The sequence below is a fragment of the Onychomys torridus genome, chromosome 8 (genome assembly GCF_903995425.1).
Source record: "Onychomys torridus chromosome 8, mOncTor1.1, whole genome shotgun sequence".
Classification (NCBI taxonomy): domain Eukaryota; kingdom Metazoa; phylum Chordata; class Mammalia; order Rodentia; family Cricetidae; genus Onychomys; species Onychomys torridus.
Window position 1 is genome coordinate 20,011,460 of NC_050450.1, and position 22,849 is coordinate 20,034,308.

General features: G+C 39.9%; 1 protein-coding gene across 1 annotated transcript in view; it reads right to left on the reverse strand.

Moving 5' to 3' along the window:
* The window catches only part of C8H5orf47 (chromosome 8 C5orf47 homolog), a 34,192-nt gene extending 16,782 nt beyond the window's left edge, over window positions 1-17,410 (reverse strand). The window contains exons 1-3 of the mRNA XM_036195195.1: window positions 17,107-17,410; window positions 9,340-9,425; window positions 7,887-7,985 (exon numbers count right to left, since the gene is read on the reverse strand). Coding sequence (XP_036051088.1) covers window positions 7,887-7,985; window positions 9,340-9,425; window positions 17,107-17,410 — 489 coding nt within the window. The remainder of the gene's footprint in view (window positions 1-7,886; window positions 7,986-9,339; window positions 9,426-17,106) is intronic.
* Window positions 17,411-22,849: the final 5,439 nt, after the last annotated feature.

Here is a 22,849-nt window from a genome sequence, read left to right on the forward strand (position 1 = left end):
ATTCCTGACAGGTCAAGCACATAACATTGACAGGGACACAGCTTTAAATAATGTAAGTAAGAGACATGATTCAATATTTGTATATAAGTCTATAGCAGATATGACTTTGCCTCATGTTCAGAGAATACCAATAGGAATAACTTATATGTGAGGCTACAAAAATTAATATATTTCATGAAGCAGAAAATATATAGACAGTTCTACTTGCAAATTATATACATTATAGTAACAATAAAATTTAATAATTTAGTAATGAAAAGAAAGCCAAATCATTTTACTAAACATAGAAACAAATAACCAACTTTAAAACATCTCGAAAATGATTATGTAAAGGTAGCAATATTCAGAATTGAAGTAATATCATTACTTCTTTCAAGTGTAAAAGAAGCAAAAATAAAAGAGGTATTTGTTGCAAGAGATTAAAAAGAGAACAGTAATTGCAACAAAACCTCAAGAAATCAGGAAGATGAAAACAAATTTTAAATTAATAAAATTATTACATTATACAATAAACTCAAACTTAATGCAGTTCAGTGATGAGGTAATAGTGTTTCAAAAGTGACACTGTAATAAATGAATATTGGTGATGAAAGGAACCTAGATGTACAAAGGAATTAAATGAGTAGTAGATGTGAATGCCATGTTAGTGCTCCTCTGATGGGACAAAATACATGGGAAATCAACATAAGCAGGAAGGGTTTCTCTTCTGGCTAATACCAGCACTTGCAAATTTGAGGCCACCCTGTGCTACATAGTTAGGCTTTTTCATTTAGTAGTAACAAGAGCGAATATTTTGTACTTGCATGTATTGTTAGAAGCACTTTCCATGTTTTAGCTCATCTAGGCTTTATAATGACCTGCTGTGGTCACTATATATATATATTACTGACCCAGGTAATCAGTAAAGTGTTCATAGGCAAGACACAGAGAGGGGATGGATAATGGAGGGATGAAAGTGACCAGAATTTATTATAGTCATGTATGAAAATTTCAAAGAGTAAATTAATAAAAAAAACTTCTTCATTAGAGACTTGATTTCTTTGGTGCTGAGGAAGGACTCTGATGGTCTCAAGAGTCAGGGCTGACTTCCAACAAAGGAAATGATGTTTATAGGACAGTGGCAACCTCACTCAAGCCACATGGTTCAAATGGGAAAAGGCTTAATGTGAAAGGAAGAAAGAGAACAATTTTCAAAACTTAGGAAAGAGCCCCAAGAAGTTGCAGAGGACCCAGGTTCAATTCACAGCTCCCACAGGTTGGTTCATAACCACCTGTAACTCTTTTGGCCTCCTTAGGCAGCAGGCACACATGTGGTGCAAAAGACATACATACAGGCAAAAGACACCCCCCCCCCACCAAAAAAACCCCAACAAAAACATAAAATAAATAAATGAATGAATGAATGAATGAATGAATAAATAAATAAATAAATGGTGGACTGACATTGGTCTGGGTGAACCACAGAATGACAACTTTTTTGAACATTGCTTGATATTGCCAGGTGGCCTTCAGCACCAGGAACAAATGATATCTGTATATCCTGTATGATATGGGTTGCTTTCACTTGTAATTTTTAAAACAATATTGTTTCTGTGAGCTTGGAAATATTGTCCTTAACGGTCCTAAGTGTGCTCTGGAAATTAAAGATATAGTTTCCAGCCAGACTATCTCCCTAGAGGGTACAGCTGTGACTATGTGTCATCACACATTCATGAGGTGGAAAGACAACTGGAAATTGTCCTGTTTCTAGACTCTTTTCTTGCTTGTATCTTTCCTAGTTATACTGGTTTGAACAAGAATGGTCCCCATAGGCTCATATTGCATGCTTAGTCCCCAGCTGAAGAGCTGTCAGGGAAGGATTAGCAGTGAAGGGAACCATCAATGACATAAAGCTGATACAAATGTAATTGGACAGAAAGTTGATACAAATGTAATTGAACTAGGGGGCTAAGTTTCAGCTCCAGCAAGCAGAAGAACTTGGCAGCTTTGGTCATATGGTCTGGCTTTAGAGTAAAGGATGCAGAAGAAGTAAAGGTGTTGTGGTATCTTCCTCTGCTACTAAGGGAAGCGGCTGAGGCCAGGCTTTTGGCAGGGAGAGTCACTGCATGGAGGCCTGGAGAGGCCACTGAGTGAAGCTGTAGTCTGGGTTGCATTGAAAAGCCCAAGTTGGAGATGTCAGAGTTGTGGGATAACTTCCCAGGAGAGCTGCTAACAGGAGGTGGAACCAGCCCAAGAGACAGAAGTGTGTTGCAGTCAACACAACTCAAAGGAATTGGAAATCTAAAGAATGTCTTGAAGTTAAGACATAGATGCAGAATTTGGAGTTTCAGTCTTGCTTTGGCCCAGATTTCCTCACTATGCTTCCTTTCCTCCTTTTTGGAATGGTAATGTATTTCTGGTGCCATTATATGTTGGAAGTCTGGGATCTGCTTTTTGATTTTACAGGGTGTTACAGTTAAAGAGATTGCCTTGAGTCTCAAAAGAGATTTTGGACTTTCAGTCTTTTTTCTTTTTTGGTTTTTCGAGACAGGGTTTCTCTTTGTAATTTTGGTGCTTGCCCTGGATCTCACTCTGTAGACCAGGCTGGCCTTGAACTCAGAGATTCTCCGGCCTCTGCCTCCTGAGTGCTGGGTTTAAAAGCATGCACCACTGCTGCCTAGCTGAACTTTCGGTCTTAAAACTGAAAGACTATGGAGACATGAAGTTGGACTTAGTGCATTTTACATTAGGATATGGCTAAATGTCTACAGGTGCTAGAGAGTGGAATATGGTGGATTGAATGAGAAAAGCCCCCATAGGCTCATACATTTGCATGCTTATTAGTCCCCAGTTGATGAACTGTTTGAAAAAGATTAGGAGGTGTGGTCTTGGAGTAGGTGTTCTTATTGGAGGAGGAGGGTTGCTGGGTGAGGGCTTTGAGGTTTCAAAAGCCCACACCAGGCCCAGTCTGTCTGTCTATCTTTCTGTCATTCTGCCTGTTGCCTATGGATCAGTATATAAAACTTTGTAAAACTTTCAGGTACTGCTCCAGAATGTACAACTCTCAGCTGATGTCTACCTGTTTGTTATCATACTTCATGACAACAGAAAAGAAACTAAGATATTAGTCTATTTTTTGTCTTATATACAAAAGTCAAAGTTTTTAGTTTTCTTGATCTGGGCAGGATTGGAAACATGGTTGCTTCTAGCACAAGTCAAAAGTGGATCACTTACGCAGACGCTGAGAGTGCAGAGGAGTCTATGCCATAATGACATCATCACGCGTTCTACAGACTCAGATTTTCCCAACTGGGGCCTAGACTTGGCAAAGCAGACCTGGCACCACACACCATGCATATCTATACCATGCACTAGTATATATGGTTGAATTGTGCACCTCCAACCATTATATCACCATGGATGACTAGTATTGATAGAGAAGAGAGGGAAGGGAAGAAAGGTGAATAGAGAAAGTGTTAGACATTCTCTGGTTCAGTTATAAGAGTTTCTTCAGCAAAGGAAGTGGGCAGTCTTTGAGGTCCAGCTCCCTGAAGGGTGTCTGTCTCGATGTCTTTGTGATGTCTAATCACTGACAGATAGGAATAGCTTGTTAGGAAGGACCTCGCAGGTGGTTGCTTTACAATGCAGCCATCAGCCATTGTGTCCCTTCGGGAGGGACTGTGAAAAGCATATTTCCACAGCTCTAATAGTTAGTATCCAAGTTGGGAACTTTCTTAACCCTGCAGTAGCGCTCCAGCCTCATATCCTTCCTGGAGTAAAAGGCTCTTCTAGAGTAGCTTCCCTCCTCTCCCAGTGCTCTACTTTCCAATCTCAAATCATTCTACCACTGTTTTCTAAGACTTCAGACTTTCCCCAAATGCTAAACTTTTTTTCAGGTTACATTAGACATGAAAATATCCTGATCTTTAATTAGTTCCTATGCTGAAAAATTCTGTTATTTTTTTCCCCCATGACTGAAGACATGCTTTAAATCATTTGGGTGGCCCAGGATAAACGGCTGGCTGATTACTTATTTGGGGGAATGTTTCTTCTCTATTCTTCAACTGCCAGAGTTTTCACTGAAACCATTAGATCTCCTCTTTCCACTCCCCACACTGTATACTTGGGCATGGAACATCGCTGGAGAACATAAAACAGATGTTGCAAATAGAATCACAGGTCATATTACAACACTTTGTTCAATGTATACATCAGGGATACCAAGGCTATCTACCACAAAGCATTGCTCATCTATTTGTGGTGGTGCTGGGCAAGCCTGCTTTACCACCAGTCACACAGAAGGATAGCACAGGGCTGCAGATATGCTAAGTGGCAGAGTGCTGCATTTGATTCCCAGAAACACACAAAGGTCTGTGATATTTGATAATAAATGTCACTGCTTTATCTAGTCAACATACTCTGTTTTCATCACTAATGCATATTACTTTTACTGATAAGGAAGTTTTCAGTTTAAAGCAGTATTCCCATTGCACAGGCAGCAGGCTCATAAATCCTGCATTTATGGAAATCCTTACTGCAGTAGCATGCCATGTTCAGTGATGACTCAAGCCACTTAGCTTTGTGTGAGTGTACTCCATGATGGCAGAATCATCTGTGATGCATTTCTCGGGATGCAGTGCCATAAGGACAGACTACTGGGCTAAAATAAAACTTCTTTGATTTAAACAAAGAAAAAGAAGAACCAGCAACAGATACCAGAGGAAAGAATGATTAAGACAAGAGGGAGAGAAGGGAGGAAATGTGAAAATCTTATCTCCACAGCTCAGTAGGTATGTCCCCACGCTAGAAACTTGTAGTCTCAGGCTTTATTGAAGCGGTCATCACCCTGATAGAATCTGAAACACTGAACAAGTCATGATATCACACCTTGTATTCATTGGTATTTCAGAAGAAATTTCACATTGTATTTATATTATGTTCAACAAAATAGATTCGATATATTTCACCAGAATTTATTAAACAATAATACAACATTTAGAACATTCATTTCCACGAAAGTCTTTAGACCTGCACTCTTTTAGAACAGCGGGACACTATCCAGCATGACACCTGTACAGTGCCATGAATAAACACTCACAGATCTGACAAAACAGGCTGTGTTTCCATGAAGAGCTGACAGGTCACACAAACATAAGCATAAGGTTGAACTACACTGAAAAGCTTTGTCCACACTCTCCACAAAATGTCATGCAGTCAAATTTATAAACATGCTCCATTTGGTCATATATTTAAGTTGTATGAACTAACATTTGAAACTTCATTGAGGGATGAAGCAACGTGAAACTTTACTTAGCACTGTCCAAAGAAGTTGGATGAGTCTGTATGCAGGGAAACTATGGCTCTCACATGCATGCAATGCCTAGGCCATTTGCCCAGATGGAAGCAGGAAGATTTACTAGTCACTTGAAGAACACACAACCACATTCCAAGGTTGTTGGAATCTCATGAAGTGATTAAGTTGTAGCTAGGGAAGAAATAAAACTTCAAATTATTGTACCGACCTTACATTCATAAGAATTTTGCATATTTCCATTTTGTAATAGCTTTGTAAGAGAAATGAAGAAACCCATCCTCTCATGGACACTGTCTCAGCCCATGTTCTGGTCTAAAATGCACTTTCTTTACACTGCTCTGGCCTTATCTTCTCATAGCTTCTTATAAAGTCTGATTGCCTTTCAATTAAGACTCAGAAAACTGGATGAAGATTCCTCCTGTGTGTGAATTGAAGCCATGTGGTTGGAAACCAGGCAACTAAAAATAAAAAGCAAGGGGAGACTATATGCTCATGTAGACTGTAGACTGTGTAAGTACCTATGGAATAGCTGAAACTATCAGAGGTCATGGGGAGGATAGAAATAGTTGCTAAGGCTATAAAAAACAGTGAGTTGTTTGGAAGTGAATGTGTGAAGAGATGACAGGATGAGTAATTACTCCTAGAACAGTAACTTAAAAATGAATGAAAATGCAGTCAGAGGGACAGAATGAGAATCGTGACATGACTGTAGCAAACTAAGAGAGGAGTGGTGAGGTCATATGACATATGACAACACATTCCAAGAGATAGAAAAGAAAGCGGAGCAGAGACATATATAAGAAGAAAAACCACACACACACATATGTGTGTATATATATGCATGTGTGTATACATATGCATGTATATATACATACACACACATATATCATGGAGATGAGCTCATGGAGAGAGTAGTTTCAAAGGCATAACAGAGATGGGGCCTAAGTGAAAATTTAAATGTCAAACAATATTTAACAAGGTGTGCTATGTGCCAAACACTGGGTTAAGGAAGAAAGCAGGTTAGAAGCAACAATACACTATGCCAAAGGTTAGAGAAAGCAGGATACAAAGGGAGGGAGAGATCTCATCAGCCATCTCAGCGGATTCTCACCAGAGAAGACAGGAAGATTCACATTCATCTTGTATTAACTCGAATCTAGAAACAACATAAGATTAGTTCGAGTTGGCCTATAACACTTACTTTTGTCAGCAAATATATATTAAGAGATAAAAATTACATTACACTTTTGCAGCATATTAGCTTTATAAACAGTTGTAATATAGTTCAAAACTTAAGGTAAAATAACAAATGTCAAAGACACCTTTTGTCTATATTATTTTGGAAAGCCTAGCATATTAAGTTAGCATATCACTTTTACCAGATGATTTTGGATTCATAGAAAGCTGAGGTTCAAAAGACCCTGCCAAGTCCAAGGGTCCTCAGTGAGTAGAACACTGCCCAGTTTCTCTGCATATTGCTGTTCAAACACCTTTTTCTTTGAGACACTTTGACTATGTTCCTCCCTCCTGCTGCCTCCCAACACAACCCCATTCTTACTGGACACCAAGAGTGAACTGGACTGCTGTGAGACTGGACATGGTTTGCATGCTGCCACTGCGAGCAATGTGCTATTAGTGCAGCATTCTACAACTATATTACTTACAAAATTAAGACATTATTCACAAATTAAGTACTGTAAGTTTAATGACTCAAAAGTTATCATTAAGTACTGAGACCTCAAGCACTTGACAGGACATATTCTATATGTGAAGAAATGAAAACCATTTCAATTTATCAATTCATTATTAGTTATGCTAATTTTGTTCCAGTTAATATTTTGAAAGCCAAGAACTTCCTTTTTGAAACTTTCAAAATCATTTTTGAAACATTTCAAAATCATTTATTTACTCTGTGTGTGTGTGTGTGTGTGTGTGTGTGTGTGTGTGTGTGCACGCACGTGCACACACACATGTTGGGGAGGTCAGAAGACCACTTGTGTTGCTTTTTGCCTTCCACCATGTGGTTCTTGAGGATTGACCTCAGGTCATCAGGTTTATTGGCAAGCACCTTTACCTGCTGAGCCACATTGCCAGTCTGAAAACCTACAGCTTTTCAGTATTTTACCACAATATCAGTTATTAAATGCTGGTGCAGACTTAGGTCAAGATTCAATTCATGAGTTGTTTTCCAGGAATGAGACTGTGCCAAGGGCAGACTGTTAAATGAGTTACACTGGCATGCAGCATCCATGGGAAGGAAATGACAAGAAGTAGATAGAATGTATAGTTTTATATTAGAGTTAACATGTTCTTCACCAACATGGTGTTCTGTAACTTGTGTTCAAAGACTGATATTTAAATATACATTTAATGGACATGTGTGTTCTTTGCTCAGAAAATTCCAGCCAATGCTTGCCTTCTGTACATATATACTCAAGGTCTATTCTGCATTCCCTGCCTGAGTATGGCTTTATGCTTTTAGATGTTCCTACACTTTAATATTGGCAGTTAGGAAATCCAATGCAATCCAAGGTAAGCTACAATGCTTACATAACTTCATTTTTAAAATAAAATTTAAAATGTGTTGACTTACTTCACCGGATAAATTTTGACACTTGAGTCTGTGTCTGTATTTTTCATTTTCTGCAATCATTCTGGAAATGACTTTGCGTACTTTTTTCCACACTAAGACCTTAAAAAGATAAAGCTAGTCAAGGAACACTGGGCACAAAAGTGCAATGCCTCTGGATGGAGGTAACTGAGAGTGACTCTGCTGGGCTGCACGTCAGTCAACATCATTAGTGTCAAGTCAGGCACTGAGGAACTAGCCCATCAGTGTCCCCAGTGGTCACTAACCGGTCTGACCCCTTCTTTCTCAGTTGTCTTGAGCCCCTTCCTGCAGTGCTTAAGTGAGCTCTCCTGCCTTTCAAAGGAAAAAATGTCTGCAAAGTCTTGCTAACCACTTAGCACATTCAATTTTCAAAAGGTACTAAAAATACTGAATTCTATTCCTCTGTTTACACTGGTCAGAGATTTGTTTATAATGTATTTCATTCTAGGTAAGAATTAACTAGTTCTCCTAGGAGACAGCCAGACAAAGTTACTAGAAATTATGAATATACTGGAATAGAAAAAAGACCTATAAAAATCAAATAGCTACATTAGACTTTTTTTCCTATTTAGCAGTTTTACATTTGACAAGCATTTAAATGTCATCTAGAAACATCTTCACATACTGAACAACAGGATGAAGGGCGTGTATGTAAATCACTTATCCCAGTGCACGGCACACAATGTTTAGAGGCAAGCCCTGGCCATGTTCTCTTCTCCTTACCCAGAGAGAATCGGCTCTGGAATGAAGCAGGTCTCAGTGTAGCAGAAGACCGCTACTTACTTCAGATACCTTTGGTACAAGGGCTAGTCGCCTTGAGCACTGCCTTAGACCGTGCATGGGCTACACACCAAGCAAGCATGAATTTATGTGTCATGCTCAATTAATAATTTCTTTAAAGTAAAATGGCAATCATAGATAAGCACAGCCACTTATCTGAAATATTCTCAAAATGCCCAAGTTACCATGACAACTGGCAACCAGTGGTGCAAAGGGTTTAGCAATAAAGTTCATCTTTGTCATCTTTCTGGCTAAATGGTCACACAGGTTCTTTGCCTTGGAAAGAGCAATATGACACCAGTGTAGATGGATTCTTTCCTATGAAGTCTGCGGATTTTCTTCCTATACTGATTTATATATAGCAGTTAGTAATACTCTATGGAACATAGGTTATGCTTTGAGAAGGATCCCCTTGCACGTTATATTTTGATTAAAATGCATTTTATACCTTCATATACCAGAACTATTCTTCATAGTTAATAAATACTTCCACGCTCAGCTCCATTTTGCCAAGTTTCTCCTATTTCCTCATTTCAGAAAATTAAGTTTTCAGGAGATGGAATTACTTTCAATGTCCTGGAAACTTTTGTATGCTATACTCACAGAGGAAGGTCTAAAATTTAAACATTGTTAATTTTCCTTTATAGCAACATACCTTTTTCCTTTCCTTCATTATTTTGGAGGCCTCATTCAGTGGAATGGGGAAATCAAACTCTTTAGCTGCATTTTTCTTGTTTAAACCTTTTTTTTTTTTTAGAAAAGAAAAGATATTAAAGTAAGTACATATTTTAAAAAGCACTATCTGAAAACAGGGGCCATAATAATGTCTCAGAAGCTCTTTGGGGTATATTTACACTGGTGTTATATTTCTGATCACTAGGTGATACCACTTATTGAAAACAACAATAAGCACATGCTCCCTGGAGACTTTTCTGATTCCCCTTTGCCTTTAGTACACCTACCTTAACTCTCCCCACTTCATTCCTGACACACTACCCTCTCTACCTGGCTTTCCTGTAGACATTCAACAGTTAGATTTCCAGGGAACATTCTTGGATCTTACAAACCATGCTGGGCTGTCACAGAACTTCACAGTTTCCCCGAGAAGTGTATTTTCCTCTCTGGCAATCTAGTTTCTATTTTGTAGATACTAGGTACATAATACATTACATTTGATGAATGAACTAAAATGTGTTCCCAAATGGCATTTACTAATTTGTGAGGCACATGTCACTGACTCTGAGTGGGACACAGACATGGGATGAAGGAACTTAATTAAGTCACATTGTGAGAAACTCTTCCCTTGCCAACTCTTCCAATCTTCCAGTAATGGAGGAAGTCTGAGTTTGTCCACACGTCATTTAGAGATCTTCAAGACTTGCTACTTTTCCTGTATGACACAGACACCTTCTAGCTGGAAACCTATTTACTACAATTGAACAATATTGTTTTGCCATTATTAGCTTGTAATTATTTTCTCTTCTTAGCAAACACATACGAGTAATGTTCTAATGAAATTTAGCTAAGAGGAGAAAATTACCTATTGAAATAAATACACTAAGTAACCTAGCACACACATGCAGATATGGCATAAAAAGTCAAGTTGACAAGCTCTGCTCATGTTTATCTTCCCCTCTGAGCACCACAGCTTTCAGGGTGGTATGTTTTCATCGTTCCCACTGTTTTCTACTTGTAAGTCTTATCTAGTCTATACCTACACTCTTAAGGTAAGAGAGGGGCCATGAAATCTGTCTAAAAATACAGCAAGAAGTATAACACATGTGCACAAGAAAAACTTTTCTTCCATTTCTTCCTGTCCTGTGACCAGGCACCAGTGTATGCTACATCATGGATTTACTCCCGGCTCACACTTCCGATCTTCCTCTGGTTCTCGCTGTCCATGCTCTGACCCTAGCATGCTGTACTTGTAGCTCTTTCCTGGTCACTGGCAATCATCATCCTTCCTCAACAATCTGCTAACACATTTCTCTACCTGTAACTTGCCCATCTCTAAGTCGCATGTGAAAATCTCAAATAGCTTTCTCTATCATGATACTTTCCTTGACTCTGTTATCCCCAGATCATTTACCATTTCCAAAGTATTCATCTGTACACCTCCACAATAGTATTCTTCATCTTTAATTATTTATAACATATGACTATCTCCAAAATACAGTGAGAGGGAACCAGCCTGATCTATTAGTCCTGCCTGAAATGTCAGCTTTGCCTGCTGCTTGTCCCTTGGCTTTCTAAACACCAGCACATCTGAGGTTGGCTTACCAGCCTGACTTTCACAAGGGTGACATCATCCCACCAATTAAACATCTTTAGGGGCTATAGAAATGAAAATCACTCTACGATTTAATCAAAAACTTGTTTTTCATTTATTCAGTAAACGTTTAGTAATTTTGTTTGTCATTCTTGTTCCTTCAAGCCATCTGGGCTCACTGTGCCAACATTTACTGGGTGCCTATTCCACGCCAAACACCACATTAGGTACTCGTCTGTGCTGCTTCATTTCATCTTCCCATCCACCCCTTGAGTCGGAAACTATTATCCACACTTGAAAGGTGATGAATTTAAGAATCAGACTGGATAACTAAAATGGGCAATATTATATTTCCAGTAATTAACAGAACCATGATCGTCTGACTTCAAAGTCAAAGCTCTTGATAATCCCACCAGAAATTTATCCAATTTTGCCTTCTTGATTTCCTGTCTTGTCCCTCTTTCTGTCCCTGAACTTGACTATCAAAGTCCTTATCAGGTCTCCTTCTTATAGCACTTACACCTACTGGCTTATATACCAATTATTCACATGGGAGTCCTTGGAGTACAGAATAGTCACCTGATCCCTCTTGCCATTAGCATTTGACCTAATGTTTACAACACAGTAGATGCTAAATGTTGTTAAATGGATGAATAATTCATTTTTATTTCCCATAGACATTTTATGATGATGATGATAATTTAATCAAATATAACCAAGACTAAGTAAACCTAAGTACTTTATACTCTTTGGCTTAGCTCAGGGTACCCTCCCCTTAAATGCATTCCTGGTTTTATAAGCTCAGCAAGGAGGTCATGGAAGTTAATAGCTTTGCTATTCACACAGTGGCCCAGTGCAGATATGTCAGCCACAGCCTCAACTCTTCCTTCTCCCTTCCAATCAGTTATCAGTTCTGCCCCTTTACCTCTACAGCTTTAATTCTAGCCTTCCAATTTCTACTGGACTACTACCACTGCCTTGAAGCACTCTTCCAGCCTCTTATCAGCTACAAAGCCAAATTAAATCCATTCTGTATCTGAAAATACTAACTAAATAAATAACAAGGCAGATCAGAACATGAAGTGCAAGGAAGGTATTTAAATATGTAATCTAAAGGTCCAAATCCCACACAATGTACCAAGCAAGCAGTTAGATGAGACAGACTCAGGTGAAAGGGAAAAGCAGGATTCTGGAGGAAAGTCATCCTGGTATGGTTTCTGAAAGAAGGGAAGGGAAAGGTCATAAACTGAGTTACAAGGAAACACCAGTAACATGTAAGACAGTGGAGACACTGGCAACACCATTCTCTGGTCACAATGCAATAAAACTAGAAAGCACTAACAAAACCAAAAGAATAGGAAGGTTACAGGATTTAAAACCTTTAAAATATGTTAAGCAGTATCAGTGTGACATGAATAATTAGAATGAAATTATAGAACATTTTAAAAATCAACAGTGGCAATATTACATGTTGAGATGTGTGGGTGGTACTAAAAGTGGTTAAAACCATATTAAATACTTCCTGATTTTAAAAAGTAAATGAAATGCCTGATTTTCAATCTACATATTCAACACAATCCTGATAAAAATTCCAACGATATTCTTCATAGAAGTAGAAAACAGCAATATTAAAACTCATTTGAAAGCATAAAGTATCCAGGAGAGGCAAAGCAGTCTGAACAAAAAAAAAAGAATAACCCTGATGCTATCAACATACAGGTAAGTCACATGACTGAAAACCTGACCAATAAGAAAGCAACCCAACCAAAAACAATGAAATAATGAAAGGAGGATATAGAAATGACACATACAGTTCAGAAAGGAGGACATAGAAATCATCAATAAACATACGAAAAACCTCTTAACCTCACCAGCCATTTGAGAAATTCCAATGAAAATCACATTGATACTACATTTTACCCTAGTCTGAATGTCAATCATTAAGAAAGCAACAGGGTTGGCAGGGTGGTTCAGAAGGTAAAGACTCCTTGCCACCAAGCCTGACAAACTGAGTTTGATCCCTGATGCCCACATGGAAGGAGAGAACCGGCTCTGGCAAGTTGTTTCCTAATGCACACACATGCAATAAAAAGATGGAAGGATGGATGAATAAATTTTTAAAAAATTAAGAGGAAAACAATAATAAATTCTGGCACAGATGTAGACAAAGGGATCCTGATCCTTATAAACATTTGATGGAAATGTAAACCAGTGCAAATTCTATAGAAATAAGTATGGAGGTTTCTCAAAAAATTAAAAAAAAAAAACAGATCTATAATTATAGCCCAGCTCTTGAGTATTTATCCAAAAGACACAGGTCAACATATCATGGAGACATTTGAACATCAACATTTATACAAAAGTATTCATAACAGCTACGTTATGGAAAGAACCTTTATGTCCAACAATAGATTTTTTTTTATCCATAAAGAAGAATGAAGTTATACTGTTTTTAGGGAAATGGAATCAACTGGACATAATCATATTAAGAAATTAGGTCTAGTCTCAGAAAGATAAGTATGGCACTCTCTTTCTCACTTGTCATTCTTAGATTTTATACAGTCACATAAAATTATGTGTATATAGATTAAATGAAAATAAGTAAATTGTCTAGGGGAATAAAAGGGTTGAAAGAAGGGAACTGGGTAAGGGATAGGGGGTATGTTCAACATATAGGAAAAAGTTGAAATATATTTTGAAATTATTAAAAAATAAAAATACCCAATTTTTAGTATGAGAAGAAGAAAGCACAAAAAAGAAAGGTTAAGAAGTTGGTATTAATGAGGAAGAAACAAGAAAAAAATGCTTAAGTAATAAGTCAAAATCTTGCTTTAAAAATAAACAAGATACTAATGTCATCAGTACAAAGGAGAAAGTACATGCCTAGAGACAGAAACCAGAAAAAAATTACTGAGGGAGGAATGACCATTAAGGCTGGGTGAACTTTAAAACACATTAGTTTGCAGACCTCAGTGGAAACACATGTGGAAACTTAGATGAAGTATGTAATTGCTTAAGGAAATACATGTTACCAAACATTGAGGTCTCAGAGTCAGAAACTACAAACAAGCCAATGTCCACGGCATAGAGGAAATTATTAAGAAATTATCCCACACAACCTGAGGCTCGGATGGTTTTGCAGAATTTTATCAAGACTATGTAGTTCCAATGTTCCATAAACTATTCTAGAACATAAAAAAGGAAGGAAAGATTCCCAATTATTTGTATGAAGTAAATATAACTCCGATATCTAAATCAAGTAGAGAAGTACAAAAAAAATACAGGTCACTATATTTGATGAATGTCAATAAAGAATTCTAGGCAACTTATTATTAGCACCTGCTAGTATATTAAAAAAATAATACAACACAAGCAAGTGAAATTTATTTCAACACTGTAAGATTAGTTCAATATTTGGAAACCTATTTATATATATATCATACTACATATTACTAATTCTAAGGAAAAACATTATTATCTCCATAGATCATAGTAAGCCTTTGACAAAATTTAAAGCCTATTTATAATAAATAAAAATTACTGAAGATAATAAAAGTAGATATAATTTTTCATACTCTAAATATATAGTCTTAGCCTTAAAACCAGTACTTTATTTAATGTAGAAACACTAGAGACATTTCTCCTAAGAATAAGAATAAGGTAAGGTGTCCATTATCTTTACAACTATTCACCCTGCACTAGTTAGATGTATTAGCCAGTATAATTAGACAAAAAATACAGTAGACATAAAAATGAATAAAAGAGAAATAAGATTATCTCCACTTACAAATGACATATACCAGCTGGACATGGTGGTGCACATCTTTAATCTCAGCACTTGGGAGGCAGAGGCAGGTAGATCTCTGTGAGTTCAAGGCCAGTGTGGTATACATAGAGAGTTCCAGGCCATCTAGAGATATATAGTGGGATTCTGTCTCCAAAAATAAATTAAAAAATAATATATACTGGAAAATATATGAGAATCAGTGCTGGAACTAACTATAATAATAAAAAAAAGTGGCCAGTGAATTAGTAGGATCTAAAATTAACATGCAAAACTGAATAGGCCTAAGGAAAAGAAGTCAGTCAGAAAAGCCCACATATAAAGATTCCATTTAGATATGTCCAAAGTAAGTAAATCTATGGAGACCATGTAGATTAGTACTTCCACTTAGTGGGTAGTGGAAGCAATGGTGATGGGATATGATGCCTGCTAAGGGGTACAGAGTTTCTCTGTGGTGTACCAAGTATGCTAAAATGGATGCTAATGATGAATCCACAACTCTGTGCCTATGTAAGAACCACTGACTTGGGTACCATAAATGGGTGGATTATTAATAAAATCTCAATAAAGTTACGTTTAAAAGTGTAGGTGAGTTGGACATGATGACAAATGCTTTTAATCCCATTGCTCAGGAGGCAGAGGCAGGCAGATCTCTGTGAGTTCGAGGCTAGCCTGGTCTACAAAGCAAGTTCCAGGACAGCCAGGAGAAACAGAGAAACCCTGTCTTGAAAACCAAAAACCAAACCAACTAAACAAACAAACAAAAAACCCACCCACCTCCCAAAAAAGCAAAAACTAAACAAACAAACAAAACAACCCAAGTATAGGTGAAGGCCATGCCCTCAAAGGAGATGAGCTTTTTGAGATGACTGCAATGTTCTATACCTTGGCTGTGAAGTATGAAGTATGTAATTATGCAAACCTCTTCAGAACAGACATAAACTAATCCTTGCTAAATATTTTAAATGATAGGCTTTGCATACATTTCTAATGCATTATGTAGTAAGGAACCCCACTTACAATAGGAACAATTAAATAACAGGGAATAAATTTATCTAGATTTATGCAAAATCTATAATGAATAATTTTGTTTGTTTTGAGACAGGGTTTCTTTGTGTATCCCTGGCTGTCCTGAAACTCTCTATGTAGACCAGGCTGGCTTCCAACTCAGAGATCCACCTGTCTTGGCCTCCTTAATGCTGAAATTAAAAGTGTGGGCACCATGTGAATACATTTTTAAAAATTATTTAAAACATTCCTGAAAGGTTCAAAAGTAGATTGAGCAAATAGAACTACATCTTTTATGTTTTTTGTTTTGTTTTTGTTTTTTGAAACAGGGTTTCTCTGTGTAGCTTTGCGCCTTTCCTGGAACTCACTCTGTAGACCAGGCTGGCCTTGAACTCACAGAGATCCACCTGCCTCTGCCTCCCAAGTGCTGGGATTAAAAGCATGCGCCACCATCGCCCGATCTTTTATGTTTTAATAGAATGATTCATCTTCCAAGATGTCTATTCTATGTGTGCATGTGTGTGTGTGTGTGTGTGTGTGTGTGTGTGTATGTGTGTGTGTATACAATCAAGTAGTTATCAATTTATTTTTTTTTTAATTGTGTGTGTTTGGTTGTTTTGCTTGTGCACCACTTAGGTGCCTGTTGCCTGAAGAGGCCAGAAGAAGGCGTCAGATCCCCTGAAACTAGAGTTAGTTTTAAGTTGCCATTTGGGTGCTAGGGACCAAACCTGGGTCATCTGGAAGAGTAGCCAGTGCTCCTAACCCATTGAGCCATCTCTCCAGCTCATGTAATCAGTGAGAATAACCAACAAGCATGCCAAACTCCCATATCTCTGAGGGACTGAAGTAGCTACATCCAAGAACTTCTCTTAGGTCTCTGGGTTATCTTAAATGTCCTGCAGCCTCTTTTCAGGACACCCATTAGGTAAGTTAGAGGGAAGTAAGTTTTCCTAGTTTATGGTTCCAACAGAGACTGACAGGAGGGCTGAGCCTAGCTGCCTATTGACTGGAATGCTGAGTGAGGGCTGACAGGAAAGCTGACAGGAAGGCTGACATAAGGGCTGACAGGAAGTCTGACAGAAAGCTGACATGAAGGCTGACATAAGGGCTGACAGGAAGGCTGACATAAGGGCTAACAGGAAGTCTGACAGAAAGCTGACATGAAGGCTAACAGGAAGACCGACATAAGGGATGACAGGAAGACTGGAAGGAAGGCTAACAGGAAGGCTAACAGGAAGGCTGACGTGGGGGATGACAGACAGACGCAAAGGAAGGCTGGCGCGAGGCCTGACTGAAGGCCGCGTTCACAAGATGGCGGCCGCCGCCGCCCACTCAGCCCTCTGACAGGAGGAGCCCTCCACCTGCTGCCGCCGCGTGCTCCAGGCCCCTCGGTGCTCTCGACGCCCTCGACCTCCGCAGCTGGAAGGAGGTGGAGCCCGGGGTGGCGGCGACCCGGGCGTGGGAGCCGGTGGGCAGCTCTCCTCCCGGGGGCCGGCTCTCCACGGCGGCCCGCTCCACCGCCAAGCAGGCCCCGAGCTCCGGGCCTTGATGGCGGAGACCTCGGGGGCCCCTCAAGGGCCACACGCCCGGCCGGTGCGAGGCGAAGCGGGTCACGTAGATCAGGCGAGGCCTCTCGGGCCGGTGGTGGCCGCCTGCGGGGCCCATCTCGGCCTCCAGTCAGGAGACCTAGGGACGCGGCTCAGCGGAGCACGACTGGGCGACTGGGCGCACGCACGCGCGGTGGGGGGCAGACCACGTGCCACACGCGGGGCGGGGCGGGGAGAAGCGCTGGGGGCTGACCAATGGGAGGCGTGGGCGGGGCTTCAGCCGAGACATTGGGGCGGGGCCGGGTAACTGGAGTCCTGCAGACTGTGGGAGTCTGGGTACTGGGTGGGAAGTTGAGGAGTGGACTGGAAGTCCGGGGTTGAGGTGAGGAAGGCATTAAGGAGACGAGAGACCTCTCTGCCAGAAGTTAGGAGGCAAGGAAAGCCACCAGGAAGTGGGAAACAGGAAGGTCCTTAGAGGGGAGGCTGGCCGATCATCTAGAAAGAGGTTGAATTTGAGGCCACATCATTTGGGGCTGGCATGTAAACAATATCAAATAGGGTCTTTTCTATCAAATACTATGAAACGTGTTTAGGACAAGGAATTTGTTTAAAAAAATTATTTCCCCACTCTCTCTACCCAGGAAAACTTTTACACAAAGGCCCATGGCTCTATTCTAGGAATTTGATGGCCTGAAGCAGTGACCTTTTTTCAGTGGACCAGTGACCCATTTCACCTTCCTCCTCCATTTCCTGTAAGCTGATTCTTTTTTGTTTGTTTGTTTTTTTGAGACAGGTTTCTCTGTGTAGCCCTGGCTGTCCTGGAACTCACTCTGTATGCTAGGCTGGCCTTGAACTCAGAGATCCACCTGCCTCTGCCCTGGAGTGCTGGGGTTAAAGGCCTGCACCACCTCTGCCCAGTTTATAAACCAATTCTTTTCGGACTAGCCAATTGAATAAGCTTGTGAGGTCAGACCCCAGCCAAAGAAGAAAAGACACAGGCACCACCTCAGTTAGAATAAAAACCAAGTGCGCCCCCACCCCCAGTGTGTTTACACTTCCTAGTGCTCCTCTTGATCACGAGTAAAATTTGCCTTGTACAGACACTTCAACTGGAGTAGTGATCTCTTTCTTGCTACTGTTAATCCCACCGGTTGAGAATGAGGCCACTACCATAATCTTAAACCAAATTTGAAGCAAGCTTTAAGTAAATACTGGCCAGGAAGATGGACTTTGGCCAGGACTGCTCCTGGCTTCCCAGGAAATGGTCACAAGTCATGTTTTGTAGGGGCTTGAAAAGGCAAGCCCACAGAGCCACCCTATTTCCCATTATGTCCAGTCGAGGGTAAGCATATATCCTGAAATGATTCCTGCCCATGTTACCTCCCACCCACGTGTGATCAAGCGTATCTGGTGTAGCTAGGTCAAACAGGAACTTAGTCTTAACTGAAAATAACTCTTAACGTGCAGTTTATTTTTCCTGTCTTGGTCTCACACTACCTCAAACATATTTCTAACAGGGAGCAAGCAATGAAGGGGGAAACTCCTCTGAGGAAATGAGAGGAAGAGGAGAGAATGGAACCAGGTCAGCCTCATGGTTTGTTGTGGGGAGAGTTTCAGTGTGAGGACCTCTAACACTGGATCCGTTTGGAGAGTTAACCAGATAAAGTTGGAAGGCTTGCGGGAGAAGACACCCTTTGCTGCCAAAGGTAATGGCTCTAGTCCTGGAAAGATACCCTACAGAGAGAACACAGACCTCACAGCTGACGTCAGACCTGGTCTAGCTGCTGACCAGTTAGGCTTTTTCCAGCCAACTGTTTTCCTCCTTGAGCCTCTGCCATGCAGTTATTTCCTCCAAACAGAAACTTCCTTTCATGGAGGTAGACTCTGTAAGGCTCAGGAAGTAAAAGAAACCTACAAGTCTCTAGAAGTAAATAAAGCTGAAGTTTCTGAAGGTCACAAGCTTCCTAAAGCCCTTCCCAAGGTTATATAAACAGTTAGCAATTGCTGGGCAGAGGAACTGTCTGCCAGCCAGCTTGCCAGCAATTTGGGCAGGGAATTGGAGGGATGATGCTTTCCCCAATCAGTGCTCATTCTGGGGGGAGGGGGTGGTGGTGGTGGACTTTTTTTTTTTGTGCATCGGTTTCTGAGTCATTGCTGTTCATATAAGTAACTTTTCATCCATACCTCTGTAAGGAAGCACAACAAGTTCATTGCATCATTAAGTTAGAATTGACTGGAATCTTTTTTTTCTCCTGTCTGTATAGGTACCTAGAGTGAACAGATGTTTCTTTACATCTCCTAGTAAAAGTTACACAGTATCTCCTTTTCCTTGGATGTAAGCATAAATCACAACAGGGCATACTGAGTGCCCCATGAGAAGAGGTAGTTCCCTTAGACTGGAGTGTCATTGTCCATTTGCTCAGCATATAACTGTGAGGTACACTCTGTAATTTATTTACATTTAAATTTTACTGGCAGCTTTCCTTTTGCTGTTTTCTGTCGAGAGAACTAGGATTACAAAATATGAAGGGGAATGCCCAAAGTAATAAAAATATCCTTAACAAATGGCCCCGTTCTATTGAATTCTGAATATATGCGGAGCAGTATGCAAGGCAGCAGCAGAAAGCTGGATGGGTTTCCAGACACTCAGAGCACCCCTGAATTAGTGTCTGTTCACACTCATCAATGGGGCAATGAGGAAGACCTTCATATCTTCTTCCGATTTCAGGTGTCATTGGGTAGGGTGGGCCTTTGTGCTTGACTTTGTTCACTCAAACTGTAAGTGTGAGATTATCATTGCATCTCCTAGTATGTCATCCTTCACCCATCCCACTAGTGATGGGCATTTGTTTCTGGTTTAGGACTAGTACTAACCGTGTCTAGGAAAATACACCTCTTGTGAAACGTACACTCTAGGGTACGCAGTCTGGTGTGGAAATGTTTGGGATGTTCACGTGCTCAGCTTTAGTAGCTGCTAATGAATAGGTGTCCAGAAGTGGTTGTACCAACCAGCACGCCACCCTACACATTAGACGAATCGCAGCTGTTCATAAGGTTTCTACAATGTGGTATTGTCAGTCTCCTGACCGTTTGGATTGGTTTATCCAGAGAAACAGACTTAATAGGGTGTGTGTGTGTGTGTGTGTGTGTGTGTGTGTGTGTGTGTGTAAGAGAATGAGGCAGGGCTAGAAACAGAGACGGACAGACAGGGGATGCAGTAGCAAAGTTAAGGTCCAGAAAGGCTGATGCCCAAGCTCCCATCTAAAGGCCATCTGCTGGGAGAATGCCTCTCCCCTTTCCCTGAGGTCAACTGATTGAATAAAGCCTGCCCTTATAATAGAGAGTGATGTGCTTTACCTAATCTATAGGTTTAAATATTTATCTCATAAAAACTTGACATATGCTCATAGAAATATATAGGGATGTTTATTCAAACACCTGCACATTGAGGCCTATTTAAGATAGCCCATAATATTAACTATTACAGTGTGGTTTTGCACTGTTGTAATTTGCATTTCCCCTACCAACAATGAAGTTGAGCTCATCAAGCATTTGGATAAATAATATTCCTTGCATTTAAATCTGTCTGATATATGTGTCTCTGGTAGCTCTTGTTCTTATTAAGAATTTCTTATGGAATTATTAATATATTCAATGTATCATCCATGGCTTACCTTTTTTAAAGATTTATTTATTAATTATTATTATGTATACAGAAGAGAGCGCCAGATCTCATTACAGATGGTTGTGAGCCACCATGTGGTTGCTGGGAATTGAACTCAGGATCTCTGGAAGAACAGTCAGTGCTCTTAACCACTGAGCCATCTCTCCAGCCGCCCTGGCTTACCTTTTAAAGGAAATTTGATAAATAAAAGTTTTAATTTTAATGTAGTCCAAACTACTGGTCTTTTTTCTAGAGAATCATACATTTTGTGCTTGATTTCATAAATACTGACTTATTCTAAGAAATTTTGTTATCTTCTATAAGCTTTATTTTTATCTTCACATTTAAATCATCAGTATATCTGGGACTAACAGTATAGACAGATCAAATTTAATTTTCCATCGGAATATTCTATTCACTATGAGGTGAATCATAAGTGATAGTGAAATCCTCCTCTTATCTCAAAGGAAAGCCTCAGTCTTTCACTAGTAAGTAATGTTTACTTCAGTTTTTTAAAATTAGTTTCTGTTTTTGTTTTATCTGATTGTGGTAGTTTGAATGAGCATGACCCCATAGGCTCATATGTTTGAATGCTTGGCCTCCAGCTGGTGGAGCTGTTTAGGAAGGATTAGGAGGTGTAACCTTGCTGGAAAAGGTGTGTCACTGGGGTGGGCTTTGAGATTTCAAAAGCCCATCCTATTCCAGCTGCCCCACCCCCACTGGCCTGGTGCCTGTGGGTCAGATGTAAGCTCTCAGCTACTTCTCCAGTGCCATGTTGGCTTGCCTGCTGCCATGCTCCCCACCATGATGGTCTAAAACTGTAAGCAAGCCCCCAATTAAATGCTTCCTTCTATAAGTTGCCTTAGTCATGGTGTTTTTGTCACAGCAATAGAACAATAAGACATAGGTCCTTGATCAGATTAAGAATGTCACCATCTGTTTAGATCAGTGCTACTCTTAGCCTTTATTAGAGAAGCCTCACTTCTCAGTGAATGGTGATTACTGCAGAGACTCATAACTGATGCCTTATGACTGAAATTTTAACACGAATGTTACATGGTCTTGATCTCTGTCTCTCTCTGTGTTTCTATCAGCCACTTTTTGGGTACATGTTATATGATGTATTTACATGATAAATGCCAAGAAACTCTGTTTGAATCTTCATGTAAGTAAAGACTTAAATTAACAACTCAATATCTCAAAAAGTAAAAATGAGGCAGAGAATATAGCCCAGTGGTAGAGTGTTGTTGAATCCCTGAGGTAGAACAGAGTTATCAATTTATTGATGTATTTAGTGACTCACTTGAAGCACTGCTGGTCTGCCTGTTGTCAAGCATGACTTCATCACTCTCTGGATCAGGGTGACCTGGAGAAGCAGCTGAAACAATGGGTCATTGCCCTTAACAGCCTGCTGGCTGCCACACATGCTTCTGTAAAGTCTTACTTGCTAGCCTGCCCTCCTTGTGGTTTTGGTGTATAATATGTGAATGGAAACTGGACCCTGGATTGAGGCCTTTCAGGAGCTGTCCTGGCTTTGGTACATTGGTAACATCTGCTCTGTGTCACTGTCTCTGGTGTCAGAGTGCTTATCCAGAAAGATTCCTGCAACATCCCCATGGCCACCAAAATGAAGGTGAGGGTTGAAGTATCTCTTTGAAAAAAAATCTTTAAATGACTTGATTTGTAACCCTGATTAAACAACCAATTATTGTTTCACAATAGTATGTTCTATGTCTTGATGGAAACTATCAAAAAATTGTATGGAACTTCTAAGGCTTTTGGTCATCATAATCTTTATCTTAAAATGCCGTGTGCCATGGGAATAACTAGAGTGTCTTGGCAGCTTCTGATGGTCCTCAGGGTTCTACCCGAGCCCGTTCTAAGTCTTTTGCC